Here is a 21551-nt window from a genome sequence, read left to right as displayed (position 1 = left end):
AAAAAAGGGACAACTGAGAAGTCTACAGTACTTATGACTCTATAAGGAGCCTGGGGCCCATTTCTTGAAAGCCCCGGAATCTTTTGGGGCCCGCAAAGCCATTTTTAATTAATCTGTTTCTGAAAACTAAGAGCTGTATATGCCTGAAACTTCTTGTTTGAGGGGGACTTCTTTGCATATTAAGAATATGCAAATAAAACAGCTCTGTAATCATAAGATTTTTTATTTTGCTATGGCTTTCCAGGTGCAAAAACTTTTTGAGACCTTCGAGAAACGAGCCCCTGGTACATTACACTCTAACATGTTGACCTATAACACAGCTTTATGGTATCGATTCAACCACTTCAAGCATTATTTTTAATGCTTCGAAATATCACCTACCTGTGTTGGTGAATTAGTGTTAAGTTCAAATATCATAGATTATTAGGTTGATACTTTTTGTGCAATACAGCAGCTATAAGATTTCATCATAGAAAGCAAAGGCTATGTTTACATACATGTAGTACCGGAACAATAATTCATTAACTTATGTTGCATTATGGGAACTATGGTACTAGATGGGCCTTTCAATTTCAACAGACCCCTATGAATTGTTGTTGTTGTTGTTGTTGTTTTTTTACAGTACAGTTTTTTGTCACAAATACAAGTAAAATTTGGATCTTTACCAGTCTGAATATAATTTACAGTGAATGTTTTCTCAGGGATCCAAAATGTTTGTACTGTTTGGATTCTCTACATTTTTGGAAGAAAAAGAAGGAAACTGTGAGTTTGTAAACATGGCCTAAAAGATGTCTGAAGCCTTGGTTTATGTTATGCAATGTAGTATGCCTTTGACATCAAGGTTTTATGTTGAATTTAATATGTCAATCTCCATCCTGTGGTAAATGTTTTTCTTTTTTTTTTTTTTTCTGTTATTTCAAAAGAGCAATTCACTCTGAAAAAAATTGATCAATACTTCACACATTCATTTTAGTAATTTTCATAATTAGGTAAAGGTAAAGCCAGTGTATGAGCCACATGGCCCAACAGGCTGGAGCTTATCCCGTTTTCTGTAGCATGAAGCGGCTAGGAGTATTTCTACTCCTCCCTGGATGAGATGATAGGCCATCGCAGCGTTACCCCAACATTAAATTCGCTGGTACCCATTTATACACCTGGGTGGAGAGGCACTGTGAAAACAAAGTGTCTTGCCCAAGAACACAACAGAATGTCCCTGGTTAGGACTTGAAACCCGGACTGCCTGATCCGGAGTTGAGTGCACTAACTTGAGGCCGTCACAGCTCCCACATTTCACATAATAATTATTAAGGCTTATTTAATCCTACAATCATGACTTAGTAAGAAAAAACAGTATATTCATTCATCTTATGACAGAGGTATTATCATTATGTTACATTTTACTTTGGTGAATTTGGTATATATTTAAGACAGTTATCCAGTCACAAACAATTCTAATTTAGCAATACACCTAAATTGCAAAATTTTGACTAGTTGTAGCTGACAACAGTATAGTTCTTAATCATTTTATTATTTAAAAATTAAATAGGGCTGAATATGACATGGTTTTAAACAATCTTGAAAAGGTCTTGAATTTTAGTAGTCTTAAAAAGGCTCCCTTTTTCTATTTACATGTTGTTTACAGCCTCCCTTTTTTAATTTACATGTTATTTACAGCATTTTGGAAACCCTCCTGTATTAAATTTACATGTTATTTACGAGTTTCCAGGTTAAATCACAAGAAATTTACAGGCTATTTACAGTATGTGCAGGAACAGTTTACATGTAATTTACATGATCTTAGTCCTTTCCTTTGAAAAATGTACAGTGTTCTCTCCATCATTTACATGTTTCACTTGTGATATTTACATGATTTTTACATGGAACCTTAGAAACATCTAAAAGGGGAAAAATCGTGTAAATTATTGTTTACAGTCTCTTTGATTATTTACATGTTAATTCCATGTAATTTACATACTCTAAATTTTCAACTTTTCCAGTGATTATTTATTAACACGTGCTTAATTCACTTTAAACCTTGAAACTTTGCCACAACTCTTTTTTAACTGATCGTTTTCGCCGGACCCTAAGACTGATCTAAGCGAAATTTACCGCTTATATAAGATAGCCACAGGGCAGAAGGTCAGTGGAACCATTCATGTTGTTGTACTGCATGTAACAACCAGTTCAGATCATGCAAGGTAGACAAACTTCAGAAATGCTACTGATTGAACTGATTACTTTTCACAACATATTGCCCCCACAGTTAGCATGAAGGCCTCATACAGAATAATTTATTCTTACAGAATATTCTTACTCGCATGTATATTAAAACCCTTTTGAAGAAAGGACTAATCATATAGGTTGATCTAGATTCACCTTTTCTTTATCCAGTCGGCATAAACCTTACAGGGATTAATTTGAACTAAGCAGTTTTAATCCTCTTTTTATGACGGAGTAATCCACATGCAATAGTTCGTTATAATATTACAATGTCAATAAGGTAACCAGGTTAAACATAATAAGCCAGGGGTGATGTCTTGATGCACGAAAGAACAAATTATACAGACTTCTGTGACGATACTAGGCACTACAGCGACAGCTTTGACCACACATGACCACTGCGACCAGCACAGGTTATGCAAGCCAAATCTCCCTTGCCTCCATCATGGAACGATTGGCCAGTTTATGACTCTTACTTAATTCAACTCAACCATTAATTAAGATCTTACTGCAAGCATTTAAATCCTCTTTGATCTCCAAAAAAAAAAAAGTAATATCAAACGATTCGAGTAGGTAGCTAGGTAAGACAAACCAGGCTCATGATATCTTGCTGCACGCAATACCAATTCCTCTAATTCAAGCATTCGAGTGAGGTATGACAATCATTTACATCAATAATAACAATTAAATACTGAGGAAACTTTCGGACCACAGATCATTGTGCGGCTGTGTCAAAGTTGCTGTTTAATCTAAACTGATAAGGTTATATATATCTCGTAGTAACATCAGTTTTGGTCTGACGGTAAAGATTTTACGTAAGGTTTAATTTATAAAGCATTCATATGATAGTGAAATTCTTCATTTATTGAGAATGAATCTGCAAACACGTTCAAAAAGACAATTTCAAAGAGACAAGGACGTTCTAAAACAAATATTTACAGTCATTTGTCGCCATCGTTCAACTGATCCCCAAACATAAGCTTTAATTAATAGATCTCAATAACGTCAATCTTAAACTGCAAGCATAATATTTCAAAGTGCGGCTAAACCAAAGAGTTACTAACAGCATTTAAGTACGTTGCGGTGCTCTTACCGTAGTTCGCGGGCTACACCAATGCAATAACGTTAGTCACAGCTTTGCTCTGTCCACAAAATTGTTCCGCAATTTTTAAACGTACTAAACAAAGATAAAAGTGACGTGACTACATTTACTGAGACGAAACGAGGCATTAACAGAAGTACAATAGAGAGAGACCTTTGAGGGCTCAATAAAAGGGAAGTGGTTAATGACTATCCAATTTCTTGCTCAGTTCTAGGCGTAGCATGCGAAATAAAGATGCCGTGTAGAGTAAAACGCTGTTCAGGGAAGGTGATCCACGAGGTACAAATATCACAAATTTACCCTCACACCGCACATGCACACCAAAAGGATGTGGTGAGGAACCAGTAGTATTTAGCTAATTAAATATTATCTGCGCTTTCCGATAACTGAGTCGAAAGTGATTGCGTATTTAGTTTCGGCTTACGCTGAAAGCTTTATTTGCGTGGTGAAGGCGTAGCTTTTTTTTCGTTAGCTTTAAGAGAAGGAATGTTTTTGTCTGGCTCCCATTGTGTTCTGAGCAAATTTCTATTTTGGGATGGTTCAGAAACTCGGACAACTGCCAGAATAGTTTAGGTAAACATTGCTCGGCGATAAATGGAAACGGGAAGCTTCGTCCATTAGACTAATTTTGATCTCCTTTATCTCCAATGCACTTATCAGTTTTGATAAATATACCGTTTTCGGGCAGCCTAATAAAATCGTATAAAGCTGTTACACATAATTTTCTTGACAATAAGAAACAAGTAAAATAAGATTTTGTTTACCCTTCGCACTAGACCGACAGCTAACTAATTCCTATTTAATTGTACTTTGTCAAAATAGCAATTAAGATTACATTTCCCCGGGAGCGTGGGCAAAGTTCATGGGACAAAGATCTTTTTAATAACTCGTCAGCGATATTTTAGTGGATTACTTGTTACGAAAGGAATGCATTTGATAAATTCATGTCGACTTTATATTTCCTCTGGATGAGAAATGACCCAAATTTAAACTACGAGAAGTCAGGACTTTCCGCGGCGATTTTTTTTTTTTTTAATTTTTTTTTTTTTTTTTTTTTTTTTTTTTTGCGTCCTGCATGACTGACTAAACGAAAGAGGGACTATAACCCAAATTTAAATCCTTGGTGTCTTTCAAGATTTGTGTAATTCCTAACTGACTTTTGAACAGTGTTTACAGGTCGGACCACATGCACGTTAGTCGAACTGTTCGTGTTCAAGGCCTTCAAGATATTTGGATGTCTATTCAACGTGACAAATGAATGGGATTTTACAAGCTTTATGAACTGACAAGCCATCAAGTCGCAAATATGTAAAATGTGAGTGGCAGCGAGTTAATTAATTTGAACCTGTGAACCAAAGGCTATATAGCCTGACGTGTCTTTAATAAATAATTTGAAAAGTCGAACAGAAAGTCTCTTTGCTTTTTGAAGATCTTCGCCTTAATCAGTTGAGCAGCGAAGGTATGAACTCTTTCTAATCGGTTTCTTCTCTCCTCTTCTCTCTATTGCTCCCGAGCTCAATCAACTAGAGAGACTTTTAAAATATTCAGGAAGATGCCGTTTTATCCTTTATTTACGTGCTCTACGCCACTAATCGTTCCACCGACTTATGATATTATTTACAAGGAATCTCCTCACCATAGGCGGAAGGGTTATCAAACTAAAATATATTTCATTAATCTATGTGAAAAAAGCCGATCTTTGAGCACAAATTGGAATGAGTAAAAAGTTTCAATGTCTCCCACAATTTGTCTTTAATGAGAAGTGTTTTTTAACAGATATCCTATTTTTTCATCCTTCACAAGCTTCACTTCTGATGGACTTTCAAAATCCTCATGCGCGAAGTATAAGTTTGCCTCGTACCTACGTCTACAAAAGATAAAGTAATGGAAAGATTAAACTCTGTGTACGAGTTAATCATCTTAAAATCCACATTTAAGGCTTTATCAAAGAGCTGAGAACTTTTCTAGAACGTTTCGCCTTTTTGAAAATAACTTAAAATCTGTCAGTTTATGACAAAAAGTGACTAACTGACAATGAAAAATGAAGTGCTAATTAACTGTTTTGTAGTTTAATTTTCTTTACACGGACGAAACACTCAAAGGAGAGCGGCAATCCCTTGTTTTTCAGCATTTGATTAAATGGGAGAGCCGATGAGCAGAGTTACGGCGAGCGAGAAACTGATAACAATTCAAACGACCTCCTTGGATTAAAGCTCTGTACGATGGTAGCAAGAACAATTCGTAATCTGGGACAATTTGGCAACTGATTGAAAGTGTCGATGGATTTCCAAACTATTGCAAATATGAGCTTGACAAGCATGTACGGGCTCATTAGGTTCAAAGGGGAGGGGGAGCCGAACGCTTCAATCCGTAAACTTCATTGAAACTCCGAGGTAAACTCCGTCCTCACCCAACTGAAGTAGTACCACAGGTCAGTTGACAAGGCGCCCCCACTTTCAAAAAAAAAACAACAACATACGCAGCTGGTTTAAAATGTAATTTCCGCTTCCGTTTATTAGCAGTCCACTTGTCCCGTAGTTGAATTTGTCCAACTGATTAACTACGAAAATGGAATATGAGATCTCCCCTTCTCATTTTATTTGTAGGTAAACATATCTATTTACTTGCAGTAACAAACACAAAACAAGCCTTGACTATTTCACTCATTTATGGCTCTCAGCCCGAAGCCTTGAAATTGTGAGTCAGAATAATGAATACATCACAACGTATTTACTATAGAGTTTCACTTCATAGTAGTCAGAAATAATATTGTTGAGACAAAAGAAACCCAAATACCTGCACCTGTTTGTCCTAATTTTGGTTACGTGAATCCAAATACTTCCACCTGTTTCTCTCATTTTTGGTTATGGAGATTTAAAGCGATTTTAACAAGGTTTGTTCTGCTGATCAGAAGAGTTAACAGCTCAGCGTCGGCATCGGCGTCTTTACGAGTCCGCAGCTTTTTCCTTCTCAGATGTCGATCAAAATAAAATCTGAAAAACGTTACCCTCATGCTACGAGCTTTCTCCCAAATCAAACACCATGTTGTCCGACAAGAAGGCCTGATATACTCACCGGACTCATTTAAGCAAACAGAAAATGAAGTGTCGACCACAATAAATAAATAAATAAATAAATAAATAAATAAGTAGACATTTATTTATCGTCTCCTTGGATTGACAGCCATTGCATTACGGGCCTAGGGTGATAAAATACTGATGTTATCTCAGAAATATGCCATATCGTTGCAACAGGAATCTTTGGTTATCGGTGATAAGCTTGCCTGAACCCAACTATGACACTTACACCTCTGTTGTTATACCGAATGAATTTATCGAGCCGTCCACGGTGGACTATGAAATCAGTGACAAAAAAGACTGCCTAAATCCCATTTTCCTCGATCGGTACCAACTAAGAAGGCGTAGTTTATAATTTTTGCTCTTTTTTGCAAGGTTCGTGAACTGAACTTCGATGGGAGATGTTAATGTTATGGTGGTAAGCTACATGTGCAGGAAAAAACTGATTCGTTTCGTTTTGGAGGTGGGGAAAATCCGCCGAGTTTGCTTCGCCAAAATACACTTTTTATCAAGCCAGGTCAGTTCAAAAACGACAAGCCTCTGTACTTGTCTTTGTTTTGGCGAATTTCTAGAAAAATCATATGAGGGAATTGTTTATCAATATTATTCAGTAACAACTGTGTTGAAAGTTCCTTACGCTTGCAACAAACAGACGTAACTGATACTGTCAGATAGCTGTACGGAAAAATGTATGAATTACATGCCAAGCGTCATTTCAAACTACCGAATTTGAAACTTTATTTTTTTAAGCGTGCTGTTCATTTCGAGTGTTGCTAAATTTTGCCTCAACTCGTTTGATACGAGTTTTTTTTTTTTTTTTTTTTTTTTTTAATAGCATTTACAGGCATCAATTTAAGCCCTGCACATTCTTTGTGAACAAAATTTAACCTCTGAACTTAATAAACGTAACTGTCGCGTAATCTTAATCTCAGTCTGTCTTTTCTTATTTTTCCTTAACCTTCTTACTACTATCCCTGTATTTCATTGTAATGTTCATGCACAAATAATTGATTTTTGTTGTTCTACACATTTTCAACATTTTATATAAGTCTTTGAAAAGGATGATACCACATGTCAGTAAGTTTCCATGGGAACTCTGTCGTATGACTTGATGCGCTCCCTTACGTTTTTCATCGGTCGTTTAAACTCTTGGCACTCCAGATGTCCTGTTTGTAGAGTTGAGCACTAAAGAAATTTAATCTCTCCACCGCCACTGGCAACTCCACCAAGAAAAGGCCTTCGAAGGAGCAGAAAATGGCGTTTTTAAAAAAACGTATTTCCCCAGGGCCACTATGCCCTTCCACTACGAAGGCTGAAACTGAGTTATCGGACTCGTTACCTCTCGACGAAAAAAGCACAGACAACTTTAATCATGATGAAGACAAAGAGACCTCCACTATCGATTATCTTGGCTCTAAGGAATGTCAAGAAAGACTTGATGGCATTCCCGAAGAGGAGGTGCGCAGCGAACCGAGTGGTGTGAATCAAAATGGGAAATTAAGAGCTAGAAGTCATTTTTTAAAACGCAACACGTGGTCCAACCCTGAGGGAATTAACTCGTCTAGACGACATCATGGGTGTGATCGAGTGATTTTGTTGGCTGTGTCTTTCGTTTCCGCAGGGTCACTTTTGCTGACCTTGTTGATGCTATTTGGCATAGTTGCAGCTCTGAATTGCGCCTCTTCTGGAGAAACAGGTATTTCCAATTATTTCCTGTCCATAACTTTATTCCAAAAAGAAAGCTGTAGATTAAATTTACTAAACGAAACTTCCCAACTTCTTTTTCCCGAGAAGCCCTAAATTATGCCAATGGATGTGCTTTCAAATTTATTTCAAATTTTCTTTTGAACATTTCGACTGCTGCCATTTCGTGTAACTACGCAGGGATGTTGAAGTAAGTGAAAAAAATCTTTGCATTGTCTTTGTTACTCATGTTGTTAAAGGATAAATGTATTAGTTGAAAACCTAGTGCTTTTAAAATTGCTCTAAAAGGTGTTGAATCCTATCGTTGTTTCGAAATCAAACTTATTAAGGATAACGTCATTTTGCTTATTTACTCACGATAGCGAAATAAGAATCACAAAAGACTATGTTTTGTTTAACCCGTTGCAGAATCGTCCACAATGTTTACTATAAACTACTCCGATTTCTCAGGTCCCCAACGCATATGTCTGATGGGCCTTAAAACTCTAGATCAAATGATTGACAACCTTGGAGGGCATTTGGTACGGAGTATCTTTGTTTTTAAATTTCGACCCGACACCTGTTTTTGAACACTAGCAACAAAATCACCAGTCCATAATGAAGTAGTTTCAAAGCACTTGCTATTTACTGCTTGACGATTATTACATTCAAGACGTGGACTGAAGGCTTCGTCTATAAACAATCAGGAAAGTGCGCGCGAACTTTATTGACTTGTCCAAGTCACGATCATTAAAGAATTTACATTGAACCTTACACAAGCGCTATATATTTTCTTGAGGAAATGAAAATATAATAGCATTTTAATAGCTTCCAAAGTAAAGAATTGGTCATCCCATTTTTGTTGTGACTACTAAACAAAGGAAGCAAAAGTTTCAGATTTCGATTTGTTAGCTATTCAACTCAAATCACTTCAATACCAACTAACACTGACCTGAGGAGTTATTTGAATGAAATTTTTTTTTTAGTTGAGTCTATAACATGTGATAAAATTGTTATTTAAGGACTTAAAGTTTTCAGCAAAGGTTATCAACGGTAAATAACGCTATGTTTACTTGACGAATGAAACTTTCAGTCTTTGGCGTTCTGCTCCTGAGTTCACAAATGATTCTTCGAGTACCACGACAATGCATGACTCTTTTTTTTTTTCGGTCTTCAAAAACAATGTTCCTCCAGCAAATTGTTCTCTTTTTAAGATTAAACGAAATTTTACGTTACTGTGGGCAACATAATTTATTGATCATAAATATTCTTGTCATTGATACGCCGCTTATTAAGTACTTAATTGAGTACTTGGACTGAGCAAATCTGGGGATCCGTCAGCGGAAATGTGCCAAAAAACTGAAATTTGCTGGTTGCAACTGGCTAAAAAGTCAAAGTTAAGGGTAAATAAAGTCTTTGATAGAATTGAAAAAGTACTAGTACTGCTTCATTACGGCGGCAAGCTTCTTAACTAATGATTCCGGCTGTTTGCATGCAAACGGCCGCTAATACTGTTTACAATTGTTCATAGAATTGTTAATTTTCCTGAATTTAATTATGGTTTTGCTGAGTCTAAATGGCGTTATTTCTAGCCAAGGGGCTAGAATCATATAGCATTTTAACAGGTGAGATGTTGTCTGGTTTTCGTTCGGTCTGTTCGCGCCACTTTTTTGCGATCTTATATCAATAAACCACATTCTTGAACAACTGCATACGTAGCTTCCACAACAAACAAAAACATTAAGTTTGACTGAATGCTGTTTTAAAAATGTGGAAAACCTTCCGGAGAAAAGTAAGTACAGAAATATCTACTCTGGTGAAGGTCGATATGCTGTGGTTAATGACTAACATCAAGTAAAGTGGAATGATCGTAGACACTTATCCGTCTTTTCCAACAGAAGCGGTCGTTCTATTACTGAGGACCCCCGCGCCTATTAGCTAGTATTCTAATTTAGTTGATAAGGTACGTATCTCGGTGAAGTTGCTGTCAGAGCTGTCCTTTATATAGACTTAAAATTAAACTGCACAGGCCTGAATTTTTATTGCTGGGGTTGAACTGATAAGGGTGATTTAGTCTAGTTTTATCTCGTTATTCGGCGGGTTCAAAGGTAGCTCTGTACTGTAACAATAACAGATTGATTCAAACTTGAGCGATTAACTGTTGTTCATTTTCATTTGCCATCACTGGAAAAGTTGAAAATTTACATGGACATGTCAATTTTAATTTACAGCATGTAAATATTGATTTACATTCTTTGTAAATTACAATTTACATGTTAGGGTTTTGTAAAATAAATTTACAGGAAATTTACAGCTTTTAGTACAGCATGTAAATGTTCTGTAAATAGCGATTTACATTGTCTTTGTCGACAATGATCATTTGAAGAACATGTAAAAACCTGTAAAATATTTTACGCACTTTTACAGTATCTGCCTTTGTAAAAAACATGTAAATTGCTTTGCTAAACCATGTAAGAAACGTGTGAATAATTCAAGCGAATGCTGTAAAAAGTCTGGAAATGTTATGTTTGTAACCCTGTAAAAACCATGTAAATGAAAAAAGGGGGCCTGTAAGAAACATGTAAAAACCATGTCAATGAAAAAAGGGGGCCTGTAAGAAACATGTAAAAACCATGTCAATGAAAAAAGGGGGCCTGTAAGAAACATTTAAAAACCATGTCAATGAGAAAAGGGGGCCTGTAAGAAACATGTAAAAACCATGTCAATGAAAAAAGGGGGCCTGTAAGAAACATGTAAAAACCATGTAAATGAAAAAAAGGGGGCCTGTAAGAAACATGTAAAAACAATGTAAATGAAAGAAAGGGAGCCTGTAAGAAACATGTAAAAACCATGTAAATGAAAAAAAGGGGGCCTGTAAGAAACATGTAAAAACAATGTAAATGAAAGAAAGGGAGCCTGTAAGAAACATGTAAAACCATGTAAATGGAAAACCTAGAAGTTGCACGGGTGCAGTGGGGGGCTGTAAATAGCCTGTTACAAACATGTAAATTAAAAAGGGGGACCTTGCAAAGGCTGTGAAAACAATTTAAATGAGATAATGGGGGCTTTTCGAAAAACTGTTAAGACCACGTTAATGTAAAATGGAGACTCTTAGAAAAAAAGATCTAAATTTAAGAGAAGGCCTGCCTAAACCCTGCAAAAACCATGTAACGGAAAAGTGGGCTTATTTAATATAACTCTGGTGTAACGGTTCAACCAACGAAGACTGTTGAAATGATGTAAATTCCAAGTTACCGACAGGTTCACTATCCTCTTGTAAACGGTTGGTTGGATTTTGCAAGGAAATAAATGAAAAGTTACCCCGGCCAGGTTAAACTTGGGGGGACGGGGGGGAGAGAGAGGAAGGGTTGTCTCGGGTAACCGAGAACATATAAATGGGACCTTTTAAAGGCCTGTAAAGTTAAAATGTAACACCGCCCTAAAGCTCCGTAAACCTTCGTGAAGCCTCCATTAAGGTGCCTTTTACGTTGAAGCATTTGAACTTCTCTAAAATCCAAGTGTGTGCTATAGTGTGCTTTAAATTGAATTTGGGTTAGAAGGTATGCACCAAACTAAATCGCTGCATTGATCGACACCGCACTAAGCTGTCTTCTTGTAAACTTTCCGCGCATCCACAACGACAAAATAAAACTAGAATTGTTACTGCACATGCAGGCGTCCCAAGCTTACGTCTCTAGAAAAGAGAAAAATTAATTCTCGGACACGTACGTATTTATTCATGAAGGACCATGAAAGCGTCACGTGTTGTATGAGTTCAAGACGGAAAGAGCCCCGGTGACCGAGTTTGAACTGACACGAGTTAGATTAGGCAGGGAACCATAAGGGACACGGCCGGCCCAACGACCGTTTTCTCTCGAATGCTTTGAAACGCTGTTTTAGGCTATCTCGCGTACTTTCAAAGCTCTGTAGGTTAATTTTAGGTTGCGCAAAAAAAAAATTATCTGTTCGGTTATTCTAAAGGAGCTTGTGTATCTCGTACTTATTAGGGCTTTTTTGAAAGTGAAGAATGATCAATTAATTGACCTCGCTCCCAATGTGTGGCTTCATAGCTCAGTTGGTAGAGCATCGCACCGGTATCGCGGAGGTCACGGGTTCGAATCCCGTTGAAGCCCTGATTTTTTTGAGGCTTCTTCTTTCCAGTTGCTTAAATTGGAAAATTAACTGCGATGATCATTCTTCACTTTCATCTATAACCGCAGTTCATATATGAAATATTTCATATAAACTTTACATTATTAGGGCTTTTTTGTCCATTTCCCGAAAACGTTAGGACTTATCGCCTTTCCGAAAATGATAGCTGACTTTTTTTCGGTACCCAGAATGACATTTTGTTTTTTTGTTTGTTTGTTTGTTTGTTTGTTTTTTGGTGATTTCTACCGTTTTGTGCTTTCATTGCCATCACTGTTATCCCAGTCCCTTTATAAGAGCATACCAGCCTTGTGAGTACCCGATCACCAACAAACAGGAATCAGCGGTCTTCATGTTAGGTACCAGGTCCTCTCGGTTCTCCCGCCATGTTTGGCAGTTCGTTGAAACTTGCATCGAACTCGAGCTCTGTTTTAGCGGGCCAAAATCCACCCTACCTTCGCTTCGTCATCGTGCACGGTTTCAAGGCAAAATTTTCCGTTACCCAGAAGCTGAAGATAGCGATTACAGGCAACAACAACAACAGGTAAGCAAGTTTTGCATAAATTGAACGAGTAGAGTAAAGTAACGTCAAGATACGTATACAATTCATTTTGCCTTTGGTTGTGAATGTGTCATTATCAAGGAGAAGTTACTTTGCTTGTGGAATCGACTTTGTTGAGGTTTACCTACTGTGCATAAAGGGCTTTATTATCTGTTATTATCTGTTCTCGATAACCGAGTAAGAGCATGCGACATTTGTTATTGGCTTATATGCACCTTATGATTCCTTCTGATGCATGCTCTTGTAAGGTTATGTTGCCCTCTGATGTGAATGCTAGTAAGCTAAAATGTAATGTGCCATCTTCAGCAGAGAAATTTGTCTTATGCTATTGTAAGTATTCTGAAGTTACTCAAGTGTCTACAGTTGTACCTACATGCAAGTTACAATATGCTACACAACTGTACATGGACATTGCACCCACTGGTGCTGATAGTAAGTTAAATGTTGTGAAATTTTCTTTCACCAAAAAAAACACTACGATACTTTATAAAGAGGTATACATGTACCTCAAACTGTCATGAAAACTACACAGGACTTGAAAAAAAAAAGGAAGAGTAACTTGCCCAGGCAGGAAAATCTACTTGTCTTGGACGACACAGTATAGTCAATCGATTATTTCATAACAATCAATAGGAATTAGTCAATGATATCAGAAATCAATAAAAGGATTCGTCATGAGTAATCAATTGTGATCAAATTTTCAATAAACATTATCAATTTTGCTGATACTAGTGTATCTTCTAAGCAACATTTAATAAGAAAGAAATGAACAAAAGATATAAAGTGAAATATGAAATCATGAATACAATTGCATAAAAACATAACATTTTATCTTGTAAACAGAATATTTTGCTGGCATACATGTATCAGGGACTATGTTTTGGGGATCTTTGGTAGTGCCTTTGAAATCTACATAAAAAAGTTACAATCAAACATTGTGTTAAGGGACACAATTTTTCTACAGTTTATGTGAACTAACAAAGAGAGGCCAACTTTCAATTGATTCTCTAATGACTGATAAATTTGGTAAAATCAAATTGATAACTTGAAACTTCTCTAGCATGTGAGTATGAATTTCTTTCAATGGATTGATAGCACTGACAACACTTACATTAATTTCAATTTATTGATTTATATCAATTTATGGATCAATTTCAATCGATTGCCTTACCCTGGGATGACCAGACAGCATTTTAGAGACCTGTTACAGCTGTACATTTTACTTGTACGAAATTGGGCTCTTACCAAATACATGCAGGTATCATGTGTCATGCATCTGTTCATTCATCTGTAGCAGGGCAGGAAAAAAAATTGTAAGTCACTTGCCCAGTGGGCCAGTCAATTTCAGTTTTCACTTGCCCCCATTTAAATATTAGTTGCCAGTGTGGTGGCCAGTAAGGAAATCAGAGGACAAATGCGAATGAGGTACGCTAGGATTCCTAACTAATTCTTGCTTTCAACCTAATAATTAACGAATCTTTAGGTCTTAAGTTTTGAAATGGAGTGACTGGAAATTATCGCTTATCAAGCTGGCATTTTTAGTGAGACTCACAAGACTACTGAGGCTACATTGTAATTTCACTTGCCCACTGGGCCATTGAACTTCTATTTTCGTTTGCCCAAGAGCAAAATTTACTTGGCTGAGGAAATCAGACCTGGTTTTTTCCTGCCCTGAGTAGATCACAGATAACACCAAAATGTGGTAAAAACAAAAAATATTCACATAAGGCATTACCAGAGTGTGTCACAGAATCTGTGAATTTTTCAGGCGTGTGTCACTGATGTTCTTACCACATTTTGATGTCTTCTGTGATCTATTACTGAACAGATGCGTGACAACGTAGAATCTATCTGCTTTGTAATGCATAACAAAGAAACAAAAACAAACATTTATGACATCAGCTGTACCTTTGCCCACCAATAGAGCATAAGTGCATGTAAGAAACAATCAAATTGTGCCTGCAAATAACTTGACTTATTATTTAAACATTGTTTGATAGGAGTTTGATTTATTGTGCATGAATATTACAATGTAGAAGATAGTGAACATTGAATATTTACTGCCACACATTTTGAGTTTAGTTCTTCTACATCCTCTGATATTCAGTGCCTTCCAATCAGAGATGCAAAGTTTTTGTCACACAATAGCTACAGATGTAGATGTAAGATCTGTTTGACTGATGAATATTCAGGGCTCAAAATAATGGCCGGTCAACGGGCAATGTCTGGCCAGAATGGTGACTTGACTGGCCAAAAACTTCACTCGCTGGTCATGTTGACCAGTCATGTCATGTTGAGATGGTCACGTTGTTCATTCTTGAATAAACAATCAAATCTCCAACTGTAAATCTGAGAGTTTTTAATCTTTTTTTTATTATGACCTCTAATGAAAACATACACCAATGCATACATGTATCTGTTCGAACGGCTAAAGACCATTCACTTGCTGTTTGTCATGCGTTCAAGATCGATAGGAATGCCATTCAAGTGACTGGGGTTAAATCCGTTCGGAAAACTATTAAGCCAATTTTTAAATGGTCTAGCAGTGACTGGAACAAACAGACTATATTTGTGGGTTTAATTTGGCTCACATTACATGTACTTGATTTTTGCATAAATATCCTGACCGGTCAGAAACGAGACGTGACCGAGCTAAAATTACTTTGGCCAGTCGACATGACCGACTACAGTCCGATTTCAAAGGTCACAGTATAAATTGGAATGATAAGAAACAAAATAATAACTCCAATGTAAAATTCACTGATTGATATCATACACAGAATTTGCTGATTCATACTCAGACATAACTTATCTTATTTAACGAAATGTTTTATGTTACTTGTAGGATGAAGTAAAATTGAGAGCGGTCAATACATGCATACTCCTTGGCATTGATGCTTGATCAGGAAAAAATCAGCCACTGAGAAGTCTACAGTACTTATGACTCTATAAGGGGTCCAAGGCCCATTTCTTGAAGGCCCTGGAAACTTTTCGGGCCCACAAAGCCATCTTTAATTGAGCTGTGTCTAAAAACTAAGAGTTGTATATGCCTGAAACTTCTTGTGTGAAGGAAACCTCTGTTCATATTGAGAATAAGCAATTAAAACAGCTCTGTAAGCATAAGATTTCAGATTTTGGTAAGGCTTTCTGGGTGCGAAAACTTTTTGGGACCTTCGAGAAATGGGCCGCTGGTGCATTACAGTCTAACATGGTGACCTTCAACACTTTGATATGCTCTGGCAGCTTTCTGGCATAAATTCAACCACTTTAAACATTATTTTTTAATGCTTTGAAGTATCACTTACACTGTACCTGTGCTAGTGAATTAGCATCAAATTTAAATATCTTAGATTGCTAGGTTGATACTTATTGTTCAATACAGCAGCTATAAGATTTCATCATAAAAAGCAAAGGCTCTGTTTACAAACATGTAGTACCAGAACAATAATTTATTAACTTATGATGTGTTATGGGAACTATGGTGCTAGATACACCTTTCAATTTCAACAGGCCCCTATGAATTTTTTTTACAGTACAGTTTTTTTTATCACAAAAAGAAAAAGTAAAATTTTGAATATTGTTTACAGTGAATGTTTTGTCAGGGGTCCAAAATGTTTGTACTGTTTGGATTCCGTACAGTTTTGGAAAAAGAAGGAAACTGTGACTTTGTAAACATAGCCTAAAAGATGTCAGAAGCCTTGTTTTATGTTATGCAATGTAGTATTCCTTTGGCATGAATGTTTTTATGATGAATTTAAAATGTCAATCTCTATCTTGTGATAAAGGTTTTTTCTCCCTAGTTTCTGTTATTTCAAAAGAACAATTCACTCTATGAAAAAAGTTGATCAATACAATAGCCACGTGGCCCAACAGGCTGGAGCTTATCCCGCTACCTGTAGCAGGAAGTGACTAGGACTATTTCTACTCCCCCTTGATGAGATGCCAGCCATTGCAGGGTAACCCCACCATTAAATTCACTGCTACCCACTTATACACCTGGGTGGAGAGGCACTGAGAGTAAAGTGTGTTGCCCAACAACACAACAGAATGTACCCGCCTAGAGCTTGAACCCGGATCGCTCGATTAGGAGTTGAGCGCACTACATGTAACTACAAGGCCATCGTGCCTCCCCCATTTTTCATTATTAAGGCTAATTTAATCCTACATTAATTACTTAGTAAGAAAAAACACTTTATTCATTCATTTTATGACAAAGGTATTATCATTATGTTACATTTGACTTTGTGGATTTAGTATATATTTAAGACAGGAATCCATTAGCAAACAATTTTAATTTAGTAATACACCTAAATTGCAAAATTTTTACTAGTTGTAGCTGACAACAGTATACATGTAGTTCTTAATCATTTTATTATTTAGGAATTAAATAGAGCTGAATATGACATGGTTTTGCACAATCTTGAAAAGGTCTTGAATTTTAGTAGTCTTCTTGAAAAGCGCTTGAATTTGGTTAAAGGAGCTCAGTCATGGTATTTTAAAATATTTTGGCCATGCACAAAATTACATTTAAGTCGTCTTGTTATGGATAGATAGAAAAGAAAACATGTTTTATTTGTTGCAATGTATGCATTGTACACCTTATTCATGGCATAAAAACTATTTGAATTTTACTGAGTTTGTTCTGATTGCAATAAATTTCTGATTCTGTATACATGTAAATTTGCATATTTTCTACTATTATAATTAAGGTCAACAGATTTGATTACAATAAAACAGTACATTCCATGCATTTTTCTTCAAGTTATTATTTACAAGTCATTTATCGTACAGGGTTTCTGCCTCCTTTTTCGATTTCCAGGTTATTTACAGGCTCCCTTTTTCAATTTACAGGTTATTTGCAGGCTCCCTTTTTCAATTTACAGGTTATTTACAGGCTGCCTTTTTCGATTTCCATGTTATTTACAGGCTCCCTTTTTCCATTTACATGCTATTTACAGGCTCCCTTTTTCGATTTCCATGTTATTTACAGGCTCCCCTTTTCCATTTACATGTTATTTACAGGCTCCCTTTTTCGATTTACATGTTATTTACAGGCTCCCTTCTTCGATTTCCATGTTATTTATAGGCTCCCTTTTTCGATTTCCATGTTATTTACAGGCTCCCCATTTCCATTTACATGTTATTTACAGGCTCCCTTTTTTGATTTACATGTTATTTACAGGCTCCCTTTTTTGATTTACATGCTATTTACAGGCTCCCTTCTTCGATTTACATGTTATTTACAGGCTCCCTTTTTCGATTTACATGTTATTTACAGGCTCCCTTTTTTGATTTACGTGTTATTTACAGGATCCCTTTTTCGATTTACATGTTCTTTATGGGCTCCTTTTTTGATTTCCATGTTATTTACAGACTCCCTTTTTCGATTTACACGTTATTTACAGGCTCCCTTTTTCGATTTACATGTTATTTACAGGCTCCCTTCTTCGATTTCCATGTTATTTATAGGCTCCCTTTTTCGATTTCCATGTTATTTACAGGCTCCCCATTTCCATTTACATGTTATTTACAGGCTCCCTTTTTTGATTTACATGTTATTTACAGGCTCCCTTTTTTGATTTACATGCTATTTACAGGCTCCCTTCTTCGATTTACATGTTATTTACAGGCTCCCTTTTTCGATTTACATGTTATTTACAGGCTCCCTTTTTTGATTTACGTGTTATTTACAGGATCCCTTTTTCGATTTACATGTTCTTTATGGGCTCCTTTTTTGATTTCCATGTTATTTACAGACTCCCTTTTTCGATTTACACGTTATTTACAGGCTCCCTTTTTCGATTTACATGTTATTTACAGGCTCCCTTCTTCGATTTACATGTTATTTACAGGCTCCTGTTTTCATTTTCCATGTTATTTACGGTCTCCCTTTTTTGATTTACACGTTGTTTACAGCCTCCCCTTTTTTATTTACATGTTATTTACAGTATTATGGCACCCTCCCTGTATTAAATTTACATGTTATTTACGGGTTTCCAGGTTGAATCACAAGAAATTTACAGGCTATTTACAGTATTTGCAGGAACAGTTTACATGTTATTTACATGATCTTAGCCCTTTGCTTTGAAACATTTACAGTGTTTTCTTCATCATTTACATGTTTCACTTAAAATATTTACATGTTATTTACATGAAACCTCCAAAACATGTAAAAGGGGAAAAATCATGTAAATTATTCTTTACAGTCTTTTTTTGATTATTTACATGTTAATTACATGTTATTTACATACTCTGTAAATTTTCAACTTTTCCAGTGCATCAGACGCGACGTCTTTTCGGAAATTTCCTTGCGGGCCTGCTCCGACAAGTATACATATTAGCAATACTTGAAGACGCTAAATTATCCTCATCACATAACTTAGCGGCTCAACATTCATTTCCCAGGCGCTTTGCTTTGTCTACTCTCGCTCACAATGGATTAAAATTTCGGCGGGCCTTATGTGGAAGAAACCTATTCCGCGTCCCAGAGTTATTTAACTTGACTTGTTCTTTAAACTGATGTTTGTCTCTAACAAATAAATACAATATAGTACAGCACCAAGTATCTACAATATTCGTTATTTGTTATTGGGAACCATCGTATTTTTCCTGAGCCATGGGCAATCTATAAAATCTGCTTATTTAACAAAATTTCAAGTTTGTCCTTGCCCCACTGTTTTGTTATATTGTTATGTTGCTTACGTTCTTTTTAACTCAAAGTTTGCTTTTCGCGTATAATACTGCTAAGAGGACTGTTGAACTTTGATTGATCAATACTACCACTCTTTGTCACAATAACAAACTGGCAAATGCCCAATCAGTGGGAAACACGTTTTTACTATTTTCCTGACATAACACGTTATCAACAAGATTTTTTAAAAAAAACAAATCATTAATTGATTTAGTGTTTATATCTCAAACAAAAAAAAAGAATGGGCATGTTGAGATACAACCTCAGTTAAAAAAAAAAATATTTACATCTACGTTGGGCATATGACGCATTTCCTATATTCAATGCTCTGCTTGGCCTCATTCGTTTGTTTCCTTTACCAACAGGAGGTGATCCCGAGGTATCTAAGGCCGAGCATGCAGAACTTTCGAAGAATGTACAAGAAATGAAAAAGAATTTATCTTCTCTTGAAAATTCGGTAAGCGATACAGCACTTCAATAGTTGGTTGGCACCTTAGTGCATTTAACTAACTTCCATGTTTATTGTTTGGTTAATTTCCTACCTTCCCAATCCTTCCCCGTCCCGACCGTACAGCATGTATGCACTCAATAATCAGTTCCGTGCTGATTTCTGAATGCCCTAAAAATGGGAACGAGGGTATAAGTCAGACGAGTTTTTGAAATCACACATTTCAGGAGTCCATGAGCATGGGCTCCTGTCCATTTCTACTTGTACTGTAACCTCGGCATCTCGAGCAAGTGCAAAATTTTGCCACCACTGTAACAATATATAATAATGTGAAGTGGATTGGAAAGACCCGCGGGAAAGATTTTCCTCCCTTTAGATTATAACAGCCAGCTAAGCCGGATATCGTTTGAACTAACAATAGTGGCTTCCCTGTTCAAAGCCATTGCTAAGGAACTATGTGGAAATTTGTTTCTTTGTGCCTTCTTTCTTTATGACAGGTGGCTACTCAATTTAAACTACTCAGGCGTAGTTTAAATTGCAAATAATCTTAAAAACTCTCTCGACGTACTTTTGTGAGTTAGATAAAACTGACTTGAAATTGACTTGACTTGATCCATAAAATTCGAGCTCGGCCAATATTTCCCAGGACCTCACCCTAGTTTAATAACAAATATACATTCGTTTCTTATATAATATTGAGTAAACCATCAGGAAAAGCTGTGCGAATTGGGAATTAAGTTCGTTCACCATGCTTGCACGTTCTCAGATTTCCCTTTTGTTCTCTAAAAATGTACCTGTATCTCAAAACGCAAATTGCTCTGGATATAATAAAACTATATATTAAGAGAAAACATAAAACCATATTCCTTAACGTCGGTTGGTTAAGTTCATTAACCATGAGTTGCACGTTCCATGTCGCTTTCTGCCACTGTAGTTCAGTACGCAAATTGTGCTGGATATGATAATGTAACTATGAACCGTAAGAGAATACATAAAACCGTATTTGTAACGATGATTGTGTTTATTCATGACAGATTACAGCACAGCTGAATGAAGTGAAAAGTGACGCAAGTCTTTTCATCATACTGACCCCCTCGCTGTCTCCTAGACAAACGTTATCACTTACAAAACAAATGTGCTCAACCTTTGAGCATGAGATAGTTTCCCCTGATAGTTCACGAAGTTATATCAATTTTCACTTTGTTACTTCCCATACGCCTTAGCTTTTTATACACCCCCAAAAAACTAATGCTGTAAATATAATTAGCCTAACGTATTCCTTTATATCCATAATTATAGCGTAGTGTCTTATTTCCATTTTCTACTGGTCAGAGACAAATAGTAATGGAAATAGAAAAACTTTTAAGACAGGAAAAGGTGAACGTCTGTTCCTTTATGGTAGGTTACAGAAGAGCTGAATAACGTGAAAACCAAAGTAACTATTTTGCTCAGTTGATGAAGTACTTTGTTACTGTTAATTGTCAGTCTTACTAATATGCCTCACTGGTTCACATGCAGTGCGAGATGGTGAGGCATTGAACCAAATCTTCTGTTTCAAGGTCATTCTCATAAATATAGACATTTTTGGTGAATCAAAAACTTGATTGTGTCCCATCATT

At 36.3% G+C, this 21551-nt stretch overlaps 2 protein-coding genes and 1 long non-coding RNA gene across 4 annotated transcripts in view; all 3 read left to right on the top strand.

The window, feature by feature from the left end:
- LOC145484742 (uncharacterized) overlaps positions 1 to 21551 on the top strand; it is a 179923-nt gene that overhangs the window by 133896 nt on the left and 24476 nt on the right. The window lies entirely within an intron of this gene.
- LOC145484833 (uncharacterized) lies at positions 7260 to 21551 on the top strand. Its single transcript, XM_081463476.1, has 2 exons — positions 7260 to 8095; positions 19850 to 21551. Exons 1-2 carry the CDS (start codon positions 7654 to 7656, stop codon positions 19963 to 19965), a joined length of 558 nt encoding a protein of 185 aa, XP_081319602.1. The 5' UTR covers positions 7260 to 7653; the 3' UTR covers positions 19966 to 21551.
- On the top strand, positions 10806 to 17938 carry LOC145484867 (uncharacterized). Its single transcript, XR_014049082.1, has 2 exons — positions 10806 to 12775; positions 15639 to 17938. It is a non-coding gene; the product is annotated as an uncharacterized LOC145484867 (long non-coding RNA).

The sequence above is a fragment of the Orbicella franksi genome, chromosome 4, assembly GCF_964199315.1.
Source record: "Orbicella franksi chromosome 4, jaOrbFran1.1, whole genome shotgun sequence".
NCBI lineage: Eukaryota > Metazoa > Cnidaria > Anthozoa > Scleractinia > Merulinidae > Orbicella > Orbicella franksi.
This window is presented reverse-complemented; position numbering and strand designations above follow the sequence as displayed.